General features: G+C 39.0%; 1 protein-coding gene across 3 annotated transcripts in view; it reads left to right on the top strand.

Moving 5' to 3' along the window:
• Positions 1 to 11,185, top strand: part of B4GALT6 (beta-1,4-galactosyltransferase 6) — a 69,454-nt gene extending 58,269 nt beyond the window's left edge. For all 3 annotated transcript variants that reach the window (XM_025931240.2, XM_086682681.1, XM_086682680.1), the window contains 4 exons: positions 2,256 to 2,443; positions 5,812 to 5,934; positions 6,637 to 6,738; positions 7,765 to 11,185. In XM_025931240.2, coding sequence (XP_025787025.1) covers positions 2,256 to 2,443; positions 5,812 to 5,934; positions 6,637 to 6,738; positions 7,765 to 7,912 — 561 coding nt within the window. In that variant the 3' untranslated portion in view covers positions 7,913 to 11,185. The remainder of the gene's footprint in view (positions 1 to 2,255; positions 2,444 to 5,811; positions 5,935 to 6,636; positions 6,739 to 7,764) is intronic.
• Positions 11,186 to 24,529: the final 13,344 nt, after the last annotated feature.

Raw genomic sequence — 24,529 nt, 5'->3', positions numbered from 1 at the left:
CAGCTGAGGCCCAGACGTCCTGGAGCAGAGATGAGGCGCCGGTGCAGTGCCGTTGGCATTCCCTATTCACACTTGGTGGTAGACTTGCTGAGCAGAGTTCTGGAAAAATAGAGCAGAAAAAAATTGGGGAGGGACTGGGAAGAAAATGACCAAAGAAATAATACAAGAAAATTTCCCAGAAGGAAAGACATGTCTTTGGATTAAAGGGGCTCACATGTGTATGCAAATAAAATACTGACCTGCTGTGAAGCATTTTATTTCAAAATTTTAGAATACAAATTAAAAAGACAAGATATCGAGAAGGTTCTATAGGAAAAATTACCAGTGATTATGAATCTTCTTGGTAACACTGATAGCTAGAAGATTGTTGAGCCATGACTTTATAATTCTAGGGGAAATTGATTTTTTAACCTAGAAGTTTTTACCTAGCCCATACATCAATCAGATGTGAGGGTAGACGGATGGCATTTTTAAGCATTCATTGACTATATATATATATATTTTTTCATGCACCCTTACTTAGGAAGCTGTTGAAGGGTGTACCTTAGCAAATAGAGAAAGCCAAATCAAAACGGGTGATGTAGGGGACAAAGTCCTAGGATGAGAGTCACATGTTGTCAGACCAGTCCAAACTGGAGCAAGAATCAAGGGCAGCGGGAGCTGGAGTCGGGCTTGAGGGGGTGGAGAAGGAATTGATAGGTGACTTGATGTGTTTGAACTACATCAATTACTAATAAGTAGAGGACATATCTATTGAGGTTTTTGTACAGAGTAATAATAGTTACATAGAAAACTAAGAAAACAGAAGACGGTCATTAATCCCAGTTTGAAAAAGAAAGTGGAATCCTAATTCACTCAACACTCCAGAAATATTTATGCAGTCCTAATAATGCAGATACTATTGCTTTTACCAAAAATTATTATATAACTACATTGGGAAAATGGATGGAGGGGCAGTGAGCGTGGTGGTGTGAATCTTCAATGACCACGGTATGAAGTCAGTGGACGGCTTCTAAAGTTAACGAAGCAGGGAAACATCAGAACTCTTATTACCTTGCAATATGGAGAAAAGTACTAGTATAAACTACTAGAGCAGGGGAAATGCTTTACTTTTGGAAGATGAACTTATTTTTATGATAAGCTATTAAATATTATGTCCACATTTAATAAAAACAAAATTTTAAAACCTTGAAGGAAAGGAGTTTGTTCAAGCTGATGTTGATGTGCCAGTAATGACCTTATAATTTAATTCCCTTTCCTGTATGTTCTCTCCTTTTCATTGGTGAAGAAGGAAGCTATAAAAAGTAAAGGGATTTCTGTTACCTCAAGTTAGTGTGGGACTCGGGACTAAAAATTCATCATTTCTCACTCCTGAGGCAGCACTCTGGTGGTGACCATGTTATGTGTCTCATTTGCTCCTGTCATTGTCCTTTTTTGCTGTCTTTGGAAATGATTTTGAGAAATATTGCTAAGGCATGGATAATGGCTCTTTAATTTTCCTCAGATGTAGAATGAAACTTTTTACTGCCGATGCACCTTAATAAAACTTTCCTCGTAAATAAAGGGGAGGTGGTTATTCTGTAAGAAGTTGGGTTCTGTGTAATAAGTTCCCATTTTCTTGTCCCTTAAAGTGCCCTTGGTCTTTATCATAAGCAAGAATAATAAAAACAGAAAGTGGTTGTTGCCTGGGAACTTTAATATACTTTTCTTAATAATAAAAGAAAATGGTTGTAATAAAGAAGTTGGGTTTCGTGTAATAAGTTCCGATTGTTTTCGTCTCTGAATATGTCTGTGTCTTTATTGTAAGCATTAACAATAGGGACTTAGCTCTCTTTGGCCTTGTTCTAGAACAGAAGGGCTACTGCATGCCGAGTCACAGTTCATTTCCTGCTTCTCTTAGACTTGACACACATGGAAAACTTCACTAAAAAATAGAACCTGTATTATTTTTCATGGCTTTTTTTCCCTCGTCATAAATGATCTATATTCTGATATATTTGGAGTAAAACAGAAAGATGAATTACATCATTCTGTAAATCTGGTGATCTGACAGTACACTAGATAACAACAGTGTTTTCTTCTCTGAACCAAAGCACAAAAGAACATAGTGTATCTGCATATTTGAAGATCCTGAAATATTTCATTTTATGTAGTTGATTTGGATGTATTTACAATTATTATCTCACCCTGAATCAACAAGTTAGAAAAAAGCCAGATGACAAAGGCTGACCGTATTTGTGTTTTTCTCTGCAAAGACCGGCACACAGCCTTTTAACCGTGCGATGCTCTTCAATGTGGGCTTCAAAGAGGCCATGAAAGACAGTGTCTGGGACTGCGTAATCTTCCACGATGTGGATCATCTACCCGAAAATGACCGAAACTATTACGGTTGTGGAGAAATGCCGCGTCATTTTGCAGCAAAGCTGGATAAATACATGTATATGTGAGTAATACGCAGTCCTCCTGATGCCATACAGTAGACTCACAAAGTCGTATCATTGACGTGGGAGTTCTGTTACTGTGCCTGGATCTGAGAGGGCTCAGAAGCCTAAAGAGTGTCTTTAACTCCACTTCGTCCTCACAGGGAGCCAGGATATAGAGTCACTTGCCTGCCCTCTGGGTGCTTCCTCACTCAGAAGTTTGCATGTGGGGTGGTGGGAGAGAGAAACCTGTGTTCTACATCAAGCAAATGTGGACTTAACTTTTGGTTCCCCATTTAGCAGTGATAGGACTTGGTTAGTTTCCCATACCTCTGCTGCTGGTGTTCTTGTTTCTTGGAGTCAGCCCTTCCCTAGGGCTGTGTGAGATCACGGATGTTGGGCCTGCCCTGTGTAGGCGCACATAGCACATGACGGCTCCCTTCTGCTTCCGCTTTTCCCGTGGTTTCTTTTAGTGCAGGGAAGGCCCTTTCTCTGCAGTGTGTCATTCTCTTTCTGAGTTCTGGGTTCTTGTCTTGCCTTTAATAGTAGAAGGCAGGGTTTTTATGGTGGGTTTTTTTTTTTCTCTCTCTGACTTCATGTACCTTGAAATGAAAAGTCATCGGCGCTGATAGTAACTGAAATTGACACAGAAGCATTTACGTCATCACAGTTTTCCTGGCTGATGGAAGTGGAGAGAAGACAGGCAGCCTAGAGCAGGGCAGATGGTTCCTACAACACAGTTTTGCCTGCTCCCCAACCTGCACACTAGAGAAGGCAGACAGTCTCCTGGACATGACTAGGTTAATCAGCACTAGGATAGGAAATGAATGCCTTTTTTTTTTTTTTTTTTTTTTTTTTTTCTTGTCATTATTAAAAAACCTTTTCCTTACTATTGCAGTGTCTGAACTCCAAGTCCGACATTACCATGGGCTTGGGGAAGATCATCCAGGTTCAGGATCTGGTTGTTGGAAACTCCGTTTTGGTTAGCCCAATACAGTCAAATTAGATCCAGAGTAACTGATTTTCACTAAAAAACATTATATAGATCATATAAACTAAAAATTTTAAATTGATTGTTCTTACTTGAAAACATTAACTTTTAATGTAATATGATCCTCAAATCTACCTAGACTGACCCCACGGTTAGTAGGGTATCTTGGAAGTTTGAGTAGAGATTAGAATGTACTTTAGGGAGAATGGCAGCAGATTAAGGAATAGGCCTGATAGTGGGTAGACTTCAGGCCATGAGATGAAGCCTGATGAAGGATCTCTGCCCCTTAATGGTGCTCACACTCTGGTGGCTGCTGACAGAAAAGCCCAGGCCCCCAGATTAGTGACTCTCTCCCTTTGGACAGTGTGAGGTAAATACTACTAGATTTTTTTGTTGATCTTCTGTTTCCTCTTCTTTAGTTTATTTGTTCTACCTTCATTTTATCTAATCTTTCTCCATCTGGTTATAGTACAGTTGATTATTTCCACTCAAGCAGAACAATAAGTGGAATTAACGTACTTGCCAATTTGTACATGTTGATCAATGCACAGACACACACATTTATCTATATCTGCCTCTCTGCTGATCTTCAGGTTTCTCCCAGACCACTAGCCTGGGGAACAATAACTGACTGGTATGGGAAACACAACAGTGCCATGAATGCCTCTTGACCCTGTTGAACCCCAACTGGTGTTATAACTATGGAATCCTTACTTCCCAAGTGTGAGCCTGTGCAGTCTCCTGGGGCAGTGATTGTCTTTGGAGTCAGTATTGCTTTTATTGTCTTTGGGTGCTTTTGGTCCATGGTGGGGCCAAGATTGCTTTCTCCTGCAACCAGTGAGTTCCATGCAGGAGCTGCTTCTCCCTTCTTCCGTGGCCACACAAGATCTCACCTGGCACACAGCACTTCTTCCCCGCGGGGAATGAGGTGAGAGTCCCTCCGACAAAAAATGAGATCTGCTCTCTCCCTCTGTCTGAGGCAGCTTTGCTATAGTCCTGGCCAGATTTCCCTTATCTTGATTTACACAAGCTATGCATGGTCGTGTTTTCCCTACTGGCCCTCCACATTTTCCCCACTGGCCCTCCCTGGCCTCTGTAGGGGCTGTGGCATGCTGCTTCCCAATAGCATTTTGGGGCCACAGGAATTTATTCAGAACTAAGTCTAAGGATGCTACCTTGAGATCAGAAAAACAATATGTAAATGAACAACTTAGTTTGACAAATTCCTTGGAATATGAGTTAAAGAAAGATAAGGAAAATAAAATCCAAATTAAAAACTACCAGGTAGTCATTTCTCAGAGAAAGGCAATTACTGTATGATCTCAGTTGTATGTGGAATCTAAAAAATAACCAAACTCACAGATACAGAGGACAGATTGGTGGTTGCCAGAAGTGTGTGTGTGGCGGGGGGGGGGGGGGGGGGGGGGGATGGGTAGGCAAAATGATTGAAGGGGGTTAAAAGACATAAACGTTCAGTTGTAGGATAAGTAAATATTTGGATGTAATGTACAGCATGGTGACTGGAGCCAATGATACTATATTGTATATTTGAAAGTTGCTAAGAGAGTAGATCTTAAAAGCTCTCATCACAAGAAAATGAAGAATTTTATAACTATGTGGTGATAGATAATAACTAGATTTATTGTGGTAATCATTTTCCAGTATATACATATGTGAAATCATTTTGTCATACATCTAAAATGAGTATAATGTGTTATATGTCTACTATATCTCAATAAAGTAATTTATATATATATATAAGTATATTAGTACATTATCTATATATTAGTACATTAGTACATACATATTAATATGCATTTATATATATTAGTACATTAGCCATATATTTGTAAATACCCATGAGTATTATGGTATCATATCAAGCAGGTATGATTATCATAAGAACAGGCAGCTAGTCATTTCAAAATTAAATGCTAGAGTTGTCTTTATTAATTTATTTTTATCCCAGCCTCTGTAATAACACATTTATAATTAAGTTCAATTAATTTAGGACATTTTATTAGCTTAACAACATCTAACATTTCATGAACAACTATTGATGTATTTAAGCAAGTTTACTTTGGTGTGGAAATCTCATACAATTTTTGAACACTGGGTTTTGAGTCTGACAGAGTAACAATATTGAATATTAAATTTCAGTTATCACAAGTGTTTTATTTTGCATTTTACCTCACACATTTAGATGCTTCACTAGAATATAAAAATGTTTTGTTTCTTGGTGCACTTTATATTTCCCAGAATATGATTTAATCAGCACGGTTGTTTATATGGAAAATAAGAGTGTATTTTGCAAAGCACATATAAGACTGAAAACTTGATTTCATATGGCAAACTGTTTTGATTTCATTTTTAGAATGCTGTATTGTGCTTTCTTTTTAGTCTTCCATATAAAGAGTTTTTTGGTGGTGTAAGTGGACTGACAGTGGAACAATTTAAAAAGATCAATGGTTTTCCTAATGCCTTCTGGGGATGGGGAGGAGAAGATGATGACCTTTGGAATAGGTATGTTGAGGTACAAACTGCTTAATAGAGTTTTCTGTAAATTTCCTTTTAGTAGTTAAATAGCACTTTGCCATTCTGAGGAAAGATTTTGTGGGGGTGGAAAATTTTTGAGGTTCCTAAATCCTATTTTGTATTTGTCCCTTTCTTCATGAAGAATGCCTTCTGTCTTCACTTTACAGAACAAACTGATGGTGACTGGAGGGGAGGTGGGTAGGGGGTGGGTGAAGTAGGTGATAGGTATTAAGGAGGGCACTTGTGATGTGAGCACTGGGTGTTGTATGTAAGTATTGAACCACTAAATTCTACACCCGAAACTAATATTACACTGCATGCTAACTAACTGGAATTTAAATAAAAATTTGGAGGAAGAATAAAGAGTGCCTTTTGAAATTGACAACTCTGTAATGATTTCATTCTGTTGCATTTTAATTTTTTTTTTTTTTTTTTTTGAGAGAGAGAGCACAAGTGGGGAAGGGGCAGAGGGAGAGAGCAAATCCCAAGCAAGTTCCACACCCAGCACGGAGCCTGATGTGTGGGGCTCAGTCTCACACCCGTGAGATCATGACCTGAGCCAAAATCAAGAGTCAACGCTTAACTAATTGAGCCACCCAGGCATCCTTCTTTTGCATTTTAACTTGAACTCACGTAATCAATTTTATGTCAGATTTTATTCCCTGATATTTTCATTTCCATGTATTATAGAGTTCACTATGCTGGATACAATGTAACAAGACCAGAGGGAGACTTGGGGAAATACAAATCTATTCCTCATCACCATCGAGGTGAAGTCCAGTTTTTAGGACGGTAAGTTTAATATCACTTTCAGATAACAAAGTTTCAAAATTATTTAATGTATGAAAGATTTTTTAAAAAAGCATTGCACCCCACAAAAAAAATCTCCAGGGAATTGTCTGTTGATATTATTTTTCTTTATCTAAAGAAAAGAGATATACATATGTATTTATGTTATATTAATGAGAAAAATCTTCTCCAGGGACTTGTCTGTTGATGTTATTTTTCTTTATATAAAGAAAAGAGATATACATATGTATTTATGTTATATTAAAAAGCCCAGGTTACCATTTATATAAAAACTATTTCCTGGAGGCGCCTGGGTGGCTCAGTCAGTTAAACGTCCAACTTCAGCTGAAGTCATGATCTCCCGGTCTGTGGGTTTGAGCCCCGTATCGAGCTCTGTGCTGACAGCTCGGAGCCTGGAGCCTGCTTCAGATTCGGTGTCTCGTTCTGTCTCTGCCCCTCTCCCGCTCACACTCTCTGTCTCTCAAAAATAAATAAACATTAAAGAAAAATAAAAATAAAAAGTGTTTCCTTAAAACATATTACTTCATAAAGCATTAACATAAAATATTTTATTTCTTAAGGATGCCTAAGTTGTAAGTGTGCAAAATAATTTTTTCAGGAGGCATTTTAAAGCTAGTAAAAATGCTAATTTAGAATGGTTTAGAATGTTTTTTTTTTAAGTTTATTTATTTATTTTGAGAGAGAGCACAAGTGGGGGAGGGGCAAAGAGTGAGGGAGAAAGAATCCCAAGCAGCAGGCTCCATGCTACCAGCACAGAGCCCAATGTGGGGCTCAAACCCGTGAAGCTGTGAGATCATGACCTGAGCTTAAACGAAGAGCCAGATGCTTAACTGACTGAACCACCTAGGTACTCTGGTTTAGAAGGATTTTTAACTATGCATGAAGAATTAAAATTGTACAGAGCTTTGAGCACTGTAATTACAAGAATGACCTTGAGCATATTCATCAGCAGTTTTTTCTTTTTAAACATGTTGCCGTTATTTTTCATTTTCTTCTCTAACACTGTAGGTATAAGTTACTGAGGTATTCAAAAGAGCGTCAGTACATCGATGGGTTGAACAATTTAATATATACGCCAAAAATACTGGTTGATAGGTTGTATACAAACATATCTGTAAACCTCATGCCAGAGTTAGCTCCAATTGAAGAGTATTAAAAGAAGTAGCTGTCCTGGCAAAGCTAGACCACAATGCTGATCACAGACTTGGAGTGTATTCTAAATGGAGGTCAGTGAATGGACGTGTCACAGTGCCCTGATCCGTGAGAAGAGCCAGCTGTCCTTAGTGTTTACGGTGTGAGATTATATGCTATCACCCATCCTGGACTCTGAGACACTCGCCCACGGCAAGCACTGCGGAGACTCAGTGCCGTTGCGGAAGTCTGGAAGTTAAGAGGGCCTCCCTACAAAGAGAAAATTTTTATACTAACATATATAATTTAATTCAAGAGAATGCTTTATTTCTGTTTAAACATGTTTTGTATATATGTGATGTAAATTAATGTGTTCAAATTGTTGAAAAAGATGTGTTGCAATTTTGCATGTAATTGGTCATGCCTTTATTGGACTTTTCTAGACATTTTTATTTGCATGGAAAAAAACAATGCAAATTTATGTCACTAAACAAAGGTTAACCCTTGTGTGAAATGAAGGAACTGTCAATAATTGACAGCCAACTAATACAGTAAGTGGTTATACTAGTTTTGAGCTTTAGACCTTCAGCCTCTTGTGTGGAAGTCACAGCTTTCTTAGGGTTCTAAAGGATAAGAAGAAAGGAGTTAAACAGCTCTTCTTCCTACCAGGATTACCTGTTTTTTTCCTTGGCTTGCAATCTCATCAGATTTTGCTAAGTCACAGCCATATTGTTTATGCACATTGCATGAGTATTACCAAGAAAATCGTAAACGTTGTGATGTAACACGATATAAAGGACCTCTTTATGTTAACTGTCTTTCATGTATCTTTGGTGTAATTGTCAGGGATTTTGTGCCTCAAAAAATGTTCCCAAGGTTGTGTGTGTTTGTACACTGTATTTTTTTTTTTTAATTCATAGTGAACAGCACTTTTATTATTTCTAGTTCAGAAGAGCCAAAAAACAATTTTCATTAAAAAAAAAATCAAAATGATTTTTTTTAAAAGAATGAGCTATGGAAAACCCAGTAGTACTTATAATATACAAATGAATTATACTATTAGATAAGAAATTAAATGTTCTATTTTTATGAAGATAAATGCTTAGTTAGATGAAAACAAATTTTAAGTTTAATTCTGGGACTCAGAATTTCAAGTTTTGAAGGGAACCTTTAATGCCGGCCAGTTTTATTAGAACTATATATTTTTTTCACTTTTAAGAAATTACATTTCTGGTATTCTTAAAATTGCCTCACTGAAAGCATAATTTAATAGAATTATTTTAAAATACATAATCAGTTATTTAAACGCGGTGACATTATAGGACACTGCTCTGAGAACAGGTCTTACTATCTGACATCCAGTGTATTGCTTTATTAAAGTTGGGTGAAGTTTTCATGGCAAACCAAACTGTATCCTTACTTTGAAAATTATCCACTGTAGTCAACCAAAGAGTCTACAAAAGCTTAACATTTTCACAAACTTAAGACAAAAAATTATGCATCTCTTAAGTGAGTCTGCAAAAACAATGAAGAACAAAAGAAATCTATCTATGAGGGGTGTTAGGATAACATTTGCCTCATGGATTGTTCCCCTAAAACAGAAACAAAGTTATTTATCTCAGCTTGAAGTTTAATTGTGAAGTGTTATTTTTTTATGGCAGTATTGGCAATACAAATGACCACAAACCAAATCATAAAATAATTGAATTTCTTATACTTTGAAAAAATGGATTGCTCTCCCTTTATGATACCAAACAGAATTTTCCATATTTATTTCTTAGAATTATTTCCAAAATATTCGCCTTCCTTTTTTTTTGGTGGTACTCAAAATAACAAAAAAATCGAACCTTCCAACAAATAAGAGATTTGTTCTTAATTTGTGTATCTGTTCGTTTTGGTCTCATAGCCAACGCAGTTTGTTTAATTTGGTGAAATGCAAGACGGTTGGGAATGTTAACATTTGTAATCACTAACAAGATAGTAGGGGCATAGGAGCATAATTAATCCAATAATACTTAAATATTTTTTTAATACTTACATATTTTAATTGTGGGGAAAATTAGGGCTGTTTCTGAGTCTTATATGTAAAACATATATTTTGCTTTTGAAAGTGAAGCTGCCCACATTTTGGAATCTTCATTTTGATACACACTCCACAGTTTCAGGAGCTCTCAGTTCTACTAGTATCTGCCTTATTTTCTTGGAAGTCTAATAGCAAGTTTTGTTTCATGAGTGAGCCATATTACTTAGCTTTCTTCAGTTTTGAATATGCTATGTCATCCTGTGAAAATCATCTCATTAGTTTCCTTTCTGTCTTTTCCGTTTCCTTTTTGTTTTGTTTTGTTTTGCTTTGTAAGCGCACACCAAAAATTGATTTTTGCCTATAAAGAATGACTTTTATGTGTTTCCGTAAGAGTGATATATACACTTTGCTCAAGTATCTTTATTTTATGAAAATAAACCTATTCCATAAAAATTAACAAGTCCATTGCAAATGCAAATTCTCTGTCGTTACGTTTGGTGGATTTATTAGTGAACGTGTATTGATCGCCTGCTCTGTCAGCGTGAGGTGTGTCTACAGAAAACATATTTTATTTCTGAACACATCCAATCAAGCAAGTTGAAACCTTTCGAAAATTATGAAGACATCCTCTGATAACTTATCGGTTGTATTTCTTAGTTTCAAAGTCAAGAAACTTATGTACGTAGACATGGCACTCTTACAAGGTCCCTATGGCACTACTGGGAAAGTTACATAGTGCCTTTCAACTCCAGAGAGAAGTAATGATTAATGGATCTGTTGGTAGAAAAGAGATGGAAAAGTGTACACATGAGTATTTTTTTAAATCTACATTTAAATTTGTATTTTGCGAAAAGGTGTTCAATAAGAAAACTTACTTACAGTGTTATGCAAACACGTGATTATGTATCAGAAACTTGCTTAGATTCCCTTTCCAACCAAAATACTGCTACCCATTTTAAAATAAAATGGAAGAATGACCAATACAAAATTCTCCTTCTTTCGGAGGCTTCCTACAAGTGAAAGCAGATTTTGTGTCATTTTATTTGGCCTTTCCTTGTATCTGTTGTATTTCTGTATGTGCTCGTTAGACAAATATTAGCACTCTGGATTTATTGCCTTGTATTTGCAAGTATGCCAACTGAGAGATCTAAAATGGCCAGTGTGGTTTATCTGAAAGAGGAAGTGTACTTAAGATGTACTTAAGATCATTTTATTTATTAGATCTGAAAGGCTTCTACATAAATGCACTGAAATAAATGCTAGTAATTTCTTGTACTCTCATTTTTTTTTTTTTTTTGCTTCTCATGGAAATGTTTGTACTTTTTTATCATTGTCTTTTATGAAATACAATGTTCTAAAGACTTCGTGTGACACTGTAGTTATTTTCACTCAGGAACTTTTTGGGGGTTTTCTAGGGTTGTTGTTGTGTTAGTTTTCCTAAATTTAAGGTGAATTGTTGATAAATACCTTGGTTGCACTAGGATTGCAACAGAAGCATGAAGTGACCACAGTGTCTGCCTTTGGAACAGTTTTAGTTAAAAATAAACATTTAGTGATCTCCTCATAGCCTTTAACACAGAAAAGACACAGCGATATTTAAATATTTTTCGTCAGGGGCACCTGGGTGGCTCAGTCGGATAAGTATCCAACTTCAGCTCAGGTCACAATCTCGAGGTCCGTGAGTTCAAGCCCCACGTCGGGCTCTGTGCTGACAGCCCAGAGCCTGGAGCCTGCTTCAGAATCTGTGTCTCCCTCTCTCTGACCCTCCCCCGTTCAGGCTCTTTCTCTATCTCAAAAATAAATAAAAGTTGGAAAAAAAATAGTAAAAAAAATAAATATTTTTTGTCAGTACAGTTAGTAATCTATTGTATCAAGATTAATTTTTTTTTTAATTTTTTTAACGTTTTATTTATTTTTGAGACAGAGACAGAGCATGAACGGGGGAGGGGCAGAGAGAGAGGGAGACACAGAATCTGAAGCAGGCTCCAGGCTCTGAGCCATCAGCTCAGAGCCCGACGCGGGCCTCGAACTCACGGACCTCGAGATTGTGACCTGAGCTGAAGTCGACCGCTTAACCCACTGAGCCACCCAGGTGCCCCTCAAGATTAATATTTAAAAAGTCTTTCTGAACTTTTCTTCTACCTACACAACCTGAGTAAATTAAGCTGGTGTGTTGTGGTCAGTCCCCTTCTTGTTTTTCAGGTTCTCGGGTAGTAGTGAAGAACTTTAAGGCAAATAGTTCCTAGGGACTAGATTTGTATTTGGGCCTGGATTGTGAGATCATGACTTTTCTCAACTTAAATTGTCTCTGTAATGAATTCTAAGTATTATAAATTTTTATGCCTAGTATGAGCTGCCAGGATATTGCCACTGTATGTCACAAATCAAGCCAATCACTAAATAATAATCAGTTAGTCATTTAAATCATGCAGAGCCGTAAAATTGAGTTGGCTTAGTCTGCCCCAGGTTCCTATCTTTGGTATTAATGTGTCCTCTGATGAAACATGCCCACTCAGTTTAATGATCTTGTATGTATATGTTTTTGTCGTGTCTTTAAACCTAGAGATTTAAAGTTGCAGAGATCTTCTGGACCAAAACTTTTATTTAGAGAAGGCTGTTCTTGAGGAGCATATACTGTTTTGCTCTTAGCGTAAGTGACTTCAGAAAAGTGCTACAGGGGCGCCTGAGTGGCTCAGTCGGTTGAGCATCCAACTTCGGCTCAAATCAAGATCTCACGGTTCGTGAGTTCGAGCCCCGCGTCGGGCTCTGTGCTGACAGCTCGGAGCCTGGAGCCTGCTTCAGATTCTGTGTCTCCCTGTGTCTGCCCCTCTGTTGCTTGCACCCTGTCTCTCGCATTGTCTCAAAAATAAATAAATGTTAAAAAAAATTTTTTTAAAGAAAAGACAGTCCTATAGCACTCAAAATTATACTACAATTAAAAGAAAAAGATAAAAGTTATAAAAATAGAACTTGTGTATGTTTCTTAGCACATTCTTATATTTTCATGGACCTGAATTCAATTGCTTATTTAATCTTCCTAACTCCATCAGTTGAACGGTATGCTCTGGAGGCTCTCTAAGAAATAGCAGACATTACCTACACTCATGGAATTTAGTGTCTTCCGTGGGTAAAATCGATATGGAAACAACTGAAAAACCTACATACTGGCAAATGAGGTGCTCAATTGTGTCCTCTGTAAGTGTTGGTTTTGTGTTCCCTAATGCAGGGTTAGGCCAATAGAGTATCTGTGTAGGAGAAACTTTTCCCAAGGCACAGAATATTTCTTAGCAGTAAACCCTGTGCTTCAGAAGGATAGTTGAGATAATTGTCTACAATTGATCTTGAGGATTTGTGGTTAACTTTTTCATAGGACTGTATAAGCAAAGACTCTGGAATCAGATTGACCTGAGTGTGAATTCAGAGGTCCCCTATTATTAGCTGTGAAATTTTAGCAAAATTTTAAATCCCTGTTGTCTTCAATTTCCTGATCTTGCAGTTGAGGATCATAGGAACTACCCGAGGATTGCTGGAAAGATCCAATGAGCCAATCCTAACCGAGCACTTAGCACAGTGCCTGACATGCTGAGCAAAAACTTGGCTTAAATTAAGCCAGTTTTCAGCTCAAGGCTAACAAGCTTTTCTTTCATGCAAATTGTCTTGGATCATATGTATTTTTTTTTTAATTAATTAACTTATTTATTTTGAGAGAGGCAGAGCATGAGTCGGGGAAGGGCAGAGAGAGAGGGAGAGAATTCCAAGCAGGCTCCGTACTGTCAGTGCAGTGGGGCTTAAACCCACGAACTGTGAGATCATGACCTGAGTCAAAACCAAGACTCGGCCGTTTAACCAACGAGCCACCTAGGCGCCCCTCTTGGATCATATTCTAGGAGTGATAAACTGCGTTCTTTGATTCACTAGGAAATGAAGTCAGTGATTACCCTCTACATGACAATGTATGTAAACAATTAGTAAAACTGGCAAAGGGCCACAATTAAATTTTAGCAGTAATAGTCATGAGAATAAATACAGCATATGGGAATCAGGCTCTGTTTCCTCAGAGGGTTGTGTGATTTAAGTAGCTGATGTGGAAATCACCTATTATGATACTTCTCTTATGGAAGTCATTCAGTAACTTGAAGCTTCTCTCGGTATTGCTACTGAAGAAGTTACATGTCCACGTGGGCCTGTACTGCTTTTTCTCTTCTACCTTGGCTTTGGGGTTTGGCTTTTTCACCTATCTTTGTCCCAGTGCTCTCAGAAGACTCTTCTTCCTCTGCCTTCCATTCTTTCTCCCTTCTCCCCTCTTTGGTCAGTAACACTTTCTAGGACCACTGACTAGCCCTGTCTAGTAGTATGTTCTATGATGATGGAAATGTTCTATGACTGTGCTGTCCAGTATGGCCACTAGCCACATGTGGCTGTTAAGCACATGAAATGTGTCTAGTGTGAGCAAGGAACCAGATGTTTAATTTTGTGAAATGTTATATGTTTAAAAACAAATTTTTTTAAATCTTTATTTTTTAAAGAGAGAGAGAGACAGAGTGTGAATGGGGGAGGAACAGAGAGAGAGGGAGACAGAATCCGAAGCAGGCTCCAGGTTCAGAGCTGTCAGCACAGAGCCCGACGCGGTGCTTGAACCCACGGACCGTGAGATCATGACCTGAGACGAAGTTGGATGCTTAACCGACTTAGCCACCCAGGCACCCCAAATTTTAGATAAGTTTAAGCAGCCACATAAAGCATGTGATCTCTACACTTGCAGAGCTTCAACTTCATGGTCTCCCCAAGTACATGCAGGAGACTCTCAAGTCAAATCTCCAGCTTAGAATTCTTAGCTCCTGACCCGCATTGTCAACTTTGGACCCATCTCTACCTGCTTGTTCACAGAAATGTCCTCAGCTGAATTTATCGTATCTCCCTTCAAAACTTAGTCTTCCTCTTGTTTTCCCATCCACTTAGTAACTCAAGGCCAAATCTGAGAGTCACCCTCCCCCTTCTGCTCAGCACAGTCAACGTGAGCTCCACCTTTGAAGTCTCTCTGGAATCTATATGGTCTTTTGTTTCTGCAACCATTGCCTGGATCCTCCCCAGTCTTGTCTTACTGCAAAGGTACGCCTGTTTTGAATCTGTCTAAAATATTGCCACAAAAATTGTGTCTTTCAAAATACTACCTTGCTTTAAGTCTTTCAGTGGCTCCCCATTGCCTACAGGAAACAGTCCAAATATTTCTGTTTGTCATGTAAGGCCTTAAGATGACCTATCTTCCGCTTGACTCTCTAGGACCAACACCTCACTTCTCATCCCTCTTGCACCCTTTTCATTCCCCAGCGGCCTGTGAAAACTCCCACCGGCCCGGCCTTTGCTACCCTCCTCCATGAGAGGGTCTCCTGCGTATCTCTTAAGACACTAGCTCCTCTGGAAGCTGTCTCTGGCCAACCCAAGTCAAATGTGCCACTCCCTTACATTCCTACCCTACAGTACTACCCTATTAAAGCATGTCTCCTGCCATTACATTTATTTGTTTATGCATTTTCTTTCTCTCTTGAAGACTGTTCACTCTTTGAGGGCAGCGGTCTGTATCAGTTGTTTTTGGACACGGAGCATCTAGCACAGTGCTCAGCGAAAGAATGATTCTGCCTGGGCAACACTATTTGCCATCTGTTCAGGCAGCACACTCCATAGCATTCTAAATTACTGTGCTGTTAATACATATGCCATACCTACTTAAAGCTGTGTTCAGCAGGATCAGTGCCTTAATTAGGACCATTAAGTGCCAGGGCACCTGGGTGGCTCAGTCGGTTAAACGTCCAACTTCGGCTCAGGTTGTGATCTCACGGCTCATGGGTTTGAGCCCCGCATCACGCTCTGTGCTGACGGCTCAGAGCCTGGAGCTTGCTTCAGATTCTGTGTCTCCCCAACTCTCAGCTCCACCCCCGCTCACACTCTGTCTTTCTCTCCCAAAAATAAATAAACGTTAAAAAAAGGACTATTAAGTGCCATCATCAAAATGTGTTTCAGCCTAACCACAAATGTATCTGAATAGGGAGTCAGGCCCAAGTTTTTACTCAACATATTTTTAAAATTTAAAAGTACTTATTAAGCTTTAGATAATTAATATAGATGAGTGCATAAAAAGAATAGAATAGTGAAGAATTCACTGCCACGACAATTTTTATTGACGTTTTAAAAATCCTAGAAGGTGGAAATCCCCCCTCCAGCAAAATAAATGTCACAAGACACTACTGTGTTGATGAAAGAATGAGAGCAGATCCTGGGAAACACCTGGCTGACTTAACACCAGAGAGAAGGTGTTAATTTATCTCTGGAACATAATTTCTATCTTGAGGCAGTTTAAAAATGTATTTACTTGATTTCCAAAGACTTTATTTTACACAGTTATCCCTCCCCTTGTCTCTTTCTTCATCTGTTTTTCCTTCTTCTCTTCTACCACCGTTAGAATCCATAAAAAATCATGGTGGCAATTCGTTTTACTTCAGTCTTTATGAAATCCTGTGAGTACTTTTGTTCTGGCGGAACAGGGTCACCATGGTAACCAGATTTCCCCTTCATTATTCTCTTAATCTCTTATCCTTGGACCTTGTGTAAACATCATTTTGCATAGGGTAATTATGCAGTCTTCACCTATCTGGCAACTTCTGGCAGCCTTGTTTCCGGTATCTCCAACCCCAATATTTCTGGGCATTTATTAAGCACCTGCTGTGTCAGGCACTGTGCTGTGCTGGGCACATGGGAGGGAATAAGGCAGTTCCTTCCCCTGAGTGGTCTACGGCCAAGCAGGGGAAATGTTTGCCAGGGCCTTCTCATGGGGGCCACCCCTTTGCCTCTAAATACTTTATAACCTACTCGGAAACCAATTAAAATATGGACAAAGTCTTGGACAGGTCATATAGAAGAGGGAGTTCACAAAGAGTTGTGTCCACAGGGCCTGTGGGAGGAGAGCATCACCTTGCTACCACGGAGAGGGCAGGGGTGGGGAGTGGTAGGGACAGGGTTTGGCCACTGCTGCTGCCAGTTGGGGGTGGAGAGGGCCCCGGTTTTTCTGTAGTGCCTTCTGGAGAATAGACAGGTATAATTGGAAAGTGCCTGCCTGATGGCCTTCGCTCTTCCTGGTTCTTGGGCTACAGTGAACCAGCTTTTCTTGGGGGGCTCTTCTGGGGGTATCTGCTGTCAGCATTTCTGAGCTGCACACATCCCTAGCACCCAGGCTGGGATACTGAGGGGGCAAGAAAAAACTCTCAGAACTCACCCCTGGGTTGTTTCTCGTCAAGTCCCCATGTCCCCAAGGAGTTGGCCTTCTTTACTGCTCCACCTCTCAGTCTTCTGGTAGGGTTTCGTTGTTTGGCGATTCGTGGGAGAAACGAATGGGATGCATCTACCCCATCTTGTCCAACTCATAGAAATGTCACATAAAAAGAAAGATCAGGAACTGTTGTACCTTGACTGTGTGTCAGCACAGTAGTTGTGACATGGCGTTATCACTTTGCAAGATGTTACCACGGGCAGCAGGACTTGGCAAAGGGGACAGGGATCTTTCTGTATTGTTTCGAACAACTGCATGTGAGTCTACGGTTACCTCAAAATTAACGATTTCATTAGAAAAGAGGTAAAGGGCCCTATAGGAAAGATGATCGACTCTTCTCACCAAGAGAAGGACAGATGAAAATCACATGGAAGTACCACATGGAAGACTGGCAAAAACCCAAAAGTTTCACCGACACTTTGGGGGGGCTGTGGAGAACCAAGTGCTCTCATACACAAGATGCAAAATGTCACAACCACTGTAGAGAAGAGTTTAGCATATCAAACAAAATTACTAAAGCATTTACCCTTTGCCCCAGAAATCATTTTTGAGGCATCTATTCTAAACACATTTCTACAGATATGAAACAACATGCCTACAAGTTTATTCATGGAGGTGTCACTTCGAATAGCAAAAGATTCAAACTAAGCAGAGGGAACTGGTTGAATAGTCACCCACACACTAAAGCGCTTTGCAGCCATATGAAAGAGGGCACATCAACTCTCTGTTCTGATATGTACTGCTTTCCAGGCTAACAGTGTCCTGTGGGAAAAAATAAAGTTCACAAACGATATAAAGTGCTGCCTTTTGTGAATGAAAGAAGGAGAACTAAAAATGTGTGTTTGCTTCTCTTTTTACAAAAGAGCGGCTGTCAAGACAAACCACCGACTCATAAAAATGGTGGTCTGTGGGGAGAGGGAGGGGAACAGTGGGGCAAAGACCATGGGGTTGGCAGTGAGACTGATTCTTTAGGTGTGATTGGTTTTATATAGTTAGGAACTGGAATCGTGTCAATGTTTTTACAAACTCCAAAAATTAAATTTAAAGCAAACCCTAAAATAGATTTTAAAAAGAAACAAGTTGAAAAATGTATTTGGACAAAGCAGAACAAATGTTGTTTTTCATTAGCTAACAACTAACCTTAGCAATAAAGAAAATAATTCTTGTTTGGTCATTGTTTTTGCTACATTGGGTAAATGTCACTGCTACCATGTTTGCATGTTTTACCAGCTCTTTTATTCTTCCCATTTTTACTGTACATTTTTCTTTTTCTTTCTTTCTTTTCTTTCTCCTTCCTTCCTTCCTTCCTTCCTTCCTTCCTTCCTTCCTTCCTTCCTTCCTTCCTTCCTTCCTTCTCTCTCTCTCTCTGTCTCTGTCTCTTTCTTTCTTTCTCTGTAGAGTTTACTTTGCATTGTTTTTTTTTTAATTTTTATTTATTTTTGAGAGAGAGAGAGAGCGTGCGCGAGCATGGGCACGAGTGGGGAAGGGGCTGAGAAAAAGGGGGACAGAGGATCCAAAGTGGGCTGTATGTTGACAGCAGAGAGCCTGATGTGGGGCTTGAACTCATGACCCCTGAGATCATGACCTGAGCCAAAATCAAAAGTCAGACACTTAACCAATTGAGCCACCCAGGAGCCCCTACTTTGTATTGTGATTGTGACAAATATAATAACTTCTCTTTTGTGGCCGTCTCAGTGGGTTTGGCAGCCCTGCCCAAGACCCTTTCCCAGGGAACCTGCCTTAGCCAACTCCTCAAAGGAGGATTTCCACACACCCTGTAGCTCTCCTGGCCACTGCGCCCTGGACAAAAGGTAGAGCCTTGCCCAGAGAAAGCACAGCAATACACAAACAAAGCCAACCAGATTCTCTGAAATTTGAAGGGACTTAAGCACTGAGGCAGGTAATTTGGGGGTGGGGACCAAGTCTAAATTTCCTTCCACACGGTTAAGCGAGCAGAGAAGCTGGTCTGCAGAGAGAATGAAGAAGACTTCTATTGGGAATCTTGCAACCCAGAAGTAGATAAAAAGGTAGTTATTTCAGTTCCCAATGGCTTTCCAGACCCAGTCCCTGGTGAGGCCCAGCTGTGCCCATTCCATTTGTGTTCTGTGAGAAACATATGAATCCTTATGTAAAATCCCTTGTCATTCAAGTTTGCTGGGCTGAGTTTGTGTTTCTTAATCAAATGACCCCTAATTGAGACATCCATTTCTCTTTTTTAGAAAGTATTCTTTAAATTTTTTGTAATGTTTATTCTTTTTTTTAATGTTTATTTTTTTAATTTTTTAAATTTACATCCAAATTAATTAACATACAGTGCAACAATTGATTTCAGGAGTAGATTCCTTGATGCCCCTTACCCACTTAGCCCATCCTCCCTCCCACAACCCCTCCAGTAACCCTCTGTTTGTTCTCCATATTTAAGAGTCTCTTATATTTTGTCCCCCTCCCTGTTTTTATATTATTTTTGCTCCCTTCCCTTATGTTCATCTGTTCTGTGTCTTAAAGTCCTCATCTGAGTGAAGTCATATGATATTTGTCTTTCTCTGACTGACTAATGTCACTTAGCATGATACCCTCCAGTTCCATCCACATAGTTGCAAATGGCAAGATTTCCTTCTTTTTGATTGCCGAGTAATACTCCATTGTATATATATACCACCTGTTCTTTATCCATTCATCCATCGATGGACATTTGGGCTCTTTCCATACTTTGGCTATTGTTGATACTGCTGGTATAAACATTGGGGTGCATGTGTCCCTTCGAAACAGCACACCTGTATCCCTTGGATAAATACCTCATAGTGCAATTGCTGGATCAGAGGGTAGTTCTATTTTTAATTTTTTGAGGAACCTCCATCCTGTTTTCCAGAGCAGCTGCACCAGTTTGCATTCCCACCAGCAGTGCAAAAGAGATCCTCTTTCTCCACATCCTCGCCAACATCTCTTGTTGCCTAAGGTGTTAATGTTAGCCCTTCTGACAAGTGTGAGGTGGTATCTCACTGTGGTTTTGATTTGTATCTTCCTGATGGTGAGTGATGTTGAGCACTTTTTCATGTGTCAGTTGGCCATCTGGATGTCTTCTTTGGAGAAGTGTCTGTTCATGTCTTTTGCCCTCTTCACTGGATTATTTGTTTTTTGGGTGTTGAGTTTGAGAAGTTCTTTGTAGATTTTGGATACTAACCCTTTATCAGATATGTCGTTTGCAAGTATCTTCTCCCATTCTGTCGGTTGTCTTTTAGTTTTGCTGATTGTTTCCTTCGCTGTACAGAAGCTTTTTATTTTGATGAGGTCCCAATAGTTATTTTTGCTTTTGTTTCCCTTGCCTCCAGAGACGTGTTGAGTGAGAAGTTGCTGCAGCCAAGATCAAAGAGGTTTTGCCTGCTTTCTCCTCAAGGATTTTGATGGCTTCTTGTCTTACATTTAGATCTTTCATCCATTTTGAGTTTATTTTTGTGTATGGTGTAAGAAAGTGGTCCAGCATCATTTTTCTGCATGTCGCTGTCCAGTTTTCCCAACACCACTTGCTGAAGAGACTGTATTTATTCCCTTGGATATTCTTTCCTGCTTTGTCAAAGATTAGTTGGCCATATGTTTGTGGGGCCATTTCTGGGTTTTCTATTCTGTTCCATTGATCTGAGTGTCTGTTCTTGTGCCAGTACCATACTGTCTTGATGATTACAGCTTTGTAATACAGTTTGTAGTCTGGGATTGTGATGCCTCCTGCTTTGGTTTTCTTTTTCAAGATCGCTTTGGCTATTCGGGGTCTTTTCTGGTTCCATACAAATTTTAGGATTGTTCTAGCTCTGTGAAGAATGCTGGTGTTATTTTGATAGGGATTGTATTGAATATGTAGATTGCTTCAGGTAGTATCGACATTTTAACAATATTTGTTCTTACTATCCAGGAGCATGGAATCTTTTTCCATTTCTTTGTGTCTTCTTCAATTTCTCTCATAAGCTTTCTATAGTTTTCAGTGTATAGATTTTTCACCTCTTCGGTTAGATTTATTCCTAGGTATTTTATGGTTTTTTGTGCAACTGTAAATGGGATCGATTCCTTGATTTCTCTTTCTGTCGCTTCATTGTTGGTGTATAGGAATGCAACCGATTTCTGTGCATTGATTTTATATCCTGCAACTTTGCTGAATTCATGAGTCAATTCTAGCAGTTTTTTGGTGGGCTCTTTTGGGTTTTCCATATACAGTATCATGTCATTTGCAAAGAGTGAAAGTTTGACCTCCTCCTGGCCGATTTGGATGCCTTTTATTTCTTTGTGTTGTCTGATTGCAGAGGCTAAGATTTCCAATACTATGTTGAATAACAGTGGCGAGAGTGGACATCCCTGTCTTGTTCCTGACCTTAGGCGGAAAGCTCTCAGTTTTTCCCCATTGAGGATGATCTTAGCATTGGGTCGTTCATATATGGCTTTTATGATCTCGAGGTATGCTCCTTCTATCCCTACTTTCTTGAGGATTTTTATCAAGAAAGGATGTTGTATTTTGTCAAATGCTTTCTCTGCATCTATTGAGAGGATCATATGGTTCTTGTCCTTTCTTTTATTGATGTGATGAATCATATTAATTGTTTTGTGGATATTGAACCAGCCCTGCATCCCAGGTATAAATCCCGCTTGGTCGTGGTGAATACTTTTTTTAATGTATTGTCAGATCCGGGTGGCTAATATCTTGTTGAAGATTTTTGCATCCATGTTCATCAGGGAAATTGGTCTATAGTTCTCCTTTTTAGTGGGGTCTCTGTCTGGTTTTGGAATCAAGGTAATGCTGGCTTCATACAAAGAGTCTGGAGATTTTCCTTCCATTTCTATTTTTTGGAACAGTTTCAAGAGAATAAGTGTTACCTCTTCCTTAAATGTTTGGTAGAATTCCCCTGGAAAGCCATCTGGCCCTGGACTCTTGTGTTTTGGCAGATTTTTGACTACTAATTCGGTTTCCTTACTGGTTATGGATCTGTTCAAGTTTTCTATTTCTTCCTGTTTCAGTTTTGGTAGTGTATATGTTTCTATTTCTTCCAGATTGCCCATTTTATTGGCATATAATTGCTCATAATATTCTCTTATTATTGTTTTTATTTCTGCTGTGTTGGTTGTGATCTCTCCTCTGTCATTCTTGATTTTATTTCTTTGGGTCCTTTCCTTTTTCTTTTTGATCAAACTGGCTAGTGGTTTATCAATTTTGTTAATTCTTTCAAAGAACCAGCTTCTGGTTTCATTGATCTGTTCTACTGTTTTTTGGTTTCAATAGCATTAATTTCTGCTCTAATCTTTATTATTTCCTGTCTTCTGGTTTGGGGTTTTATTTGCTGCTCTTTGTCCAGCTCCTTAAGGCGTAAGGTTAGGTTGTATATCTGAGGTCTTTCTTCCTTCTTTAGGAAGGCCTGGATTGCTATATAATTTCCTCTTATGACTCCTGCGTCCCAGAGGTTTTGGGTTGTGGTGTTATCATTTTCATTGACTTCCATATACTTTTTAATTTCCTCTTTAACTGCTTGGTTAGCCTATTCATTCTGTAGTAGGATGTTCTTCAGTCTCCAAGTATTTGTTACCTTTCCAAATTTTTTCTTGTGGTTAACTTCGAGTTTCATAGCTTTGTGGTCTGAAAATATGCACGGTATGATCTCAATCTTTTTGTATTTACTTAGGGCTGATTTGTGTCCCAGTATGTGGTCTATTCTGGAGAACGTTCCTTGTGCACTGGAGAAGAATGTATATTCTCCTGCTTTAGGATTAAATGTTCTGAATATATCTGTTAAGTCCATCTGGTCCAGGGTGTCATTCAAAGCCATTGTTTCCTTGTTGATTTTTTGATTAGATGATCTGTCCATTGCTGTGAGTGGGTGTTGAAGTCTCCTACTATTATGGTATTACTATTGATGAGTTTATGTTTGTGATTAACTGATTTATATATGTGGGTGCTGCCAACTTTGGTGCATAAATGTTTACAATTGTTAGGTCTTCTTGGTGGATAGACCCCTTGATTATGATATAATGCCCTTCTGCATCTCTTGATACAGTCTTTATTTTAAAGTCTATATTGTCTGATATAAGTATGGCTACTCTGGCTTTCTTTTGTGGAAGTAATCATGATAGATGGTTCTCCATCCTCTTATTTTTCAATCTGTAGGTGTCTTTAGGTCTAAAGTGGGTCTCTTGTAAACAGCATATAGATGGATCTTGTTTTCTTATCCATTCTGTTACCCTATATCTTTTGATTGGAGCATTGAGTCCATTGACGTTTAGAGTGAGTACTGAAAGATATGAATTGATTGCCATTATGATGCTTGTAGAGTTGGAGTTTCTGGTGGTGTTCTCTGGTCCTTTCTAATCTTTGTTGCTTTTGGTATGTATTTATTTATATATATATTTTCATCTTTTCTCCCCTCAGAAAGTCCCCCTTAAAATTTCTTGCAGGGCTGGTTTAATGGTCACAAACTCCTTTAATTCTCGTTTGTCTGGGAAACTTTTAATCTCTCCTTCTATTTTGAATGACAGCCTTGCTGGATAAAGAATTCTTGGCTGCATATTTTTCTGATTCAGCACACTGAATATGTCCCACCACTCCTTTCTGGCCTGCCGCGTTTCTGTGGATAGGTCTGCTGCAAACCTGATCTGTCTTCCCTTGTAGGGTAAGGACTTTTTTCCCTTGCTGCTTTCATGATTCTCTCCTTGCCTGAGTATTTTGTGCATTTGACTGTGATGTGCCTTGTTGATGGTTGGGTTTTTTTTAATCTAATGGGGGTCCTCTCTGCTTCCTGGATTTTGATGTCTGTGTCTTTCCCCAGGTTAGGAAAGTTTTCTGCTATGATTTGCTCACATAACCCTTCTACCCCTATTTCTCTCTCTTCCTCTTCTGGGACTCCTATGATTCTGATGTCGTTTCTTTTTAATGAGTCACTGATTTCTCTAATGCTTAAATCGTGCCCTTTTGCCTTAATCTCCCTCTTTTTTTCTGCTTCGTTATTCTCTGTACATTTGTCCTCTATATCGCTGATTCTCTGTTTTGCCTCGTCCATCCTTGCCGCCGCTGCATCCATCCATGATTGCAGCTCAGTTATAGCATTTTTAATTTCATTCTGGCTATTTTTTACTTCTTTTATCTCTGCAGAAAGGGATTCTAATCTATTTTGAACTCCAGCTACTATTCTTATTATTGTGATTCTAAATTCTGGTTCAGACATCTTGCTTGTATCTGTGTTGGTTAAATCCCTGGCTGTCGTTTCTTTGTGCTGTTTCTTTTGGGGTGAATTCCTTCGTTTTGTCATTTTGAAGGGAGAAAAGGAATT

Source organism: Puma concolor, chromosome D3, assembly GCF_028749965.1.
Source record: "Puma concolor isolate L17-30 chromosome D3, mPumCon1.1.hap2, whole genome shotgun sequence".
In the NCBI taxonomy this organism is placed as follows: domain Eukaryota; kingdom Metazoa; phylum Chordata; class Mammalia; order Carnivora; family Felidae; genus Puma; species Puma concolor.
This window is presented reverse-complemented; position numbering and strand designations above follow the sequence as displayed.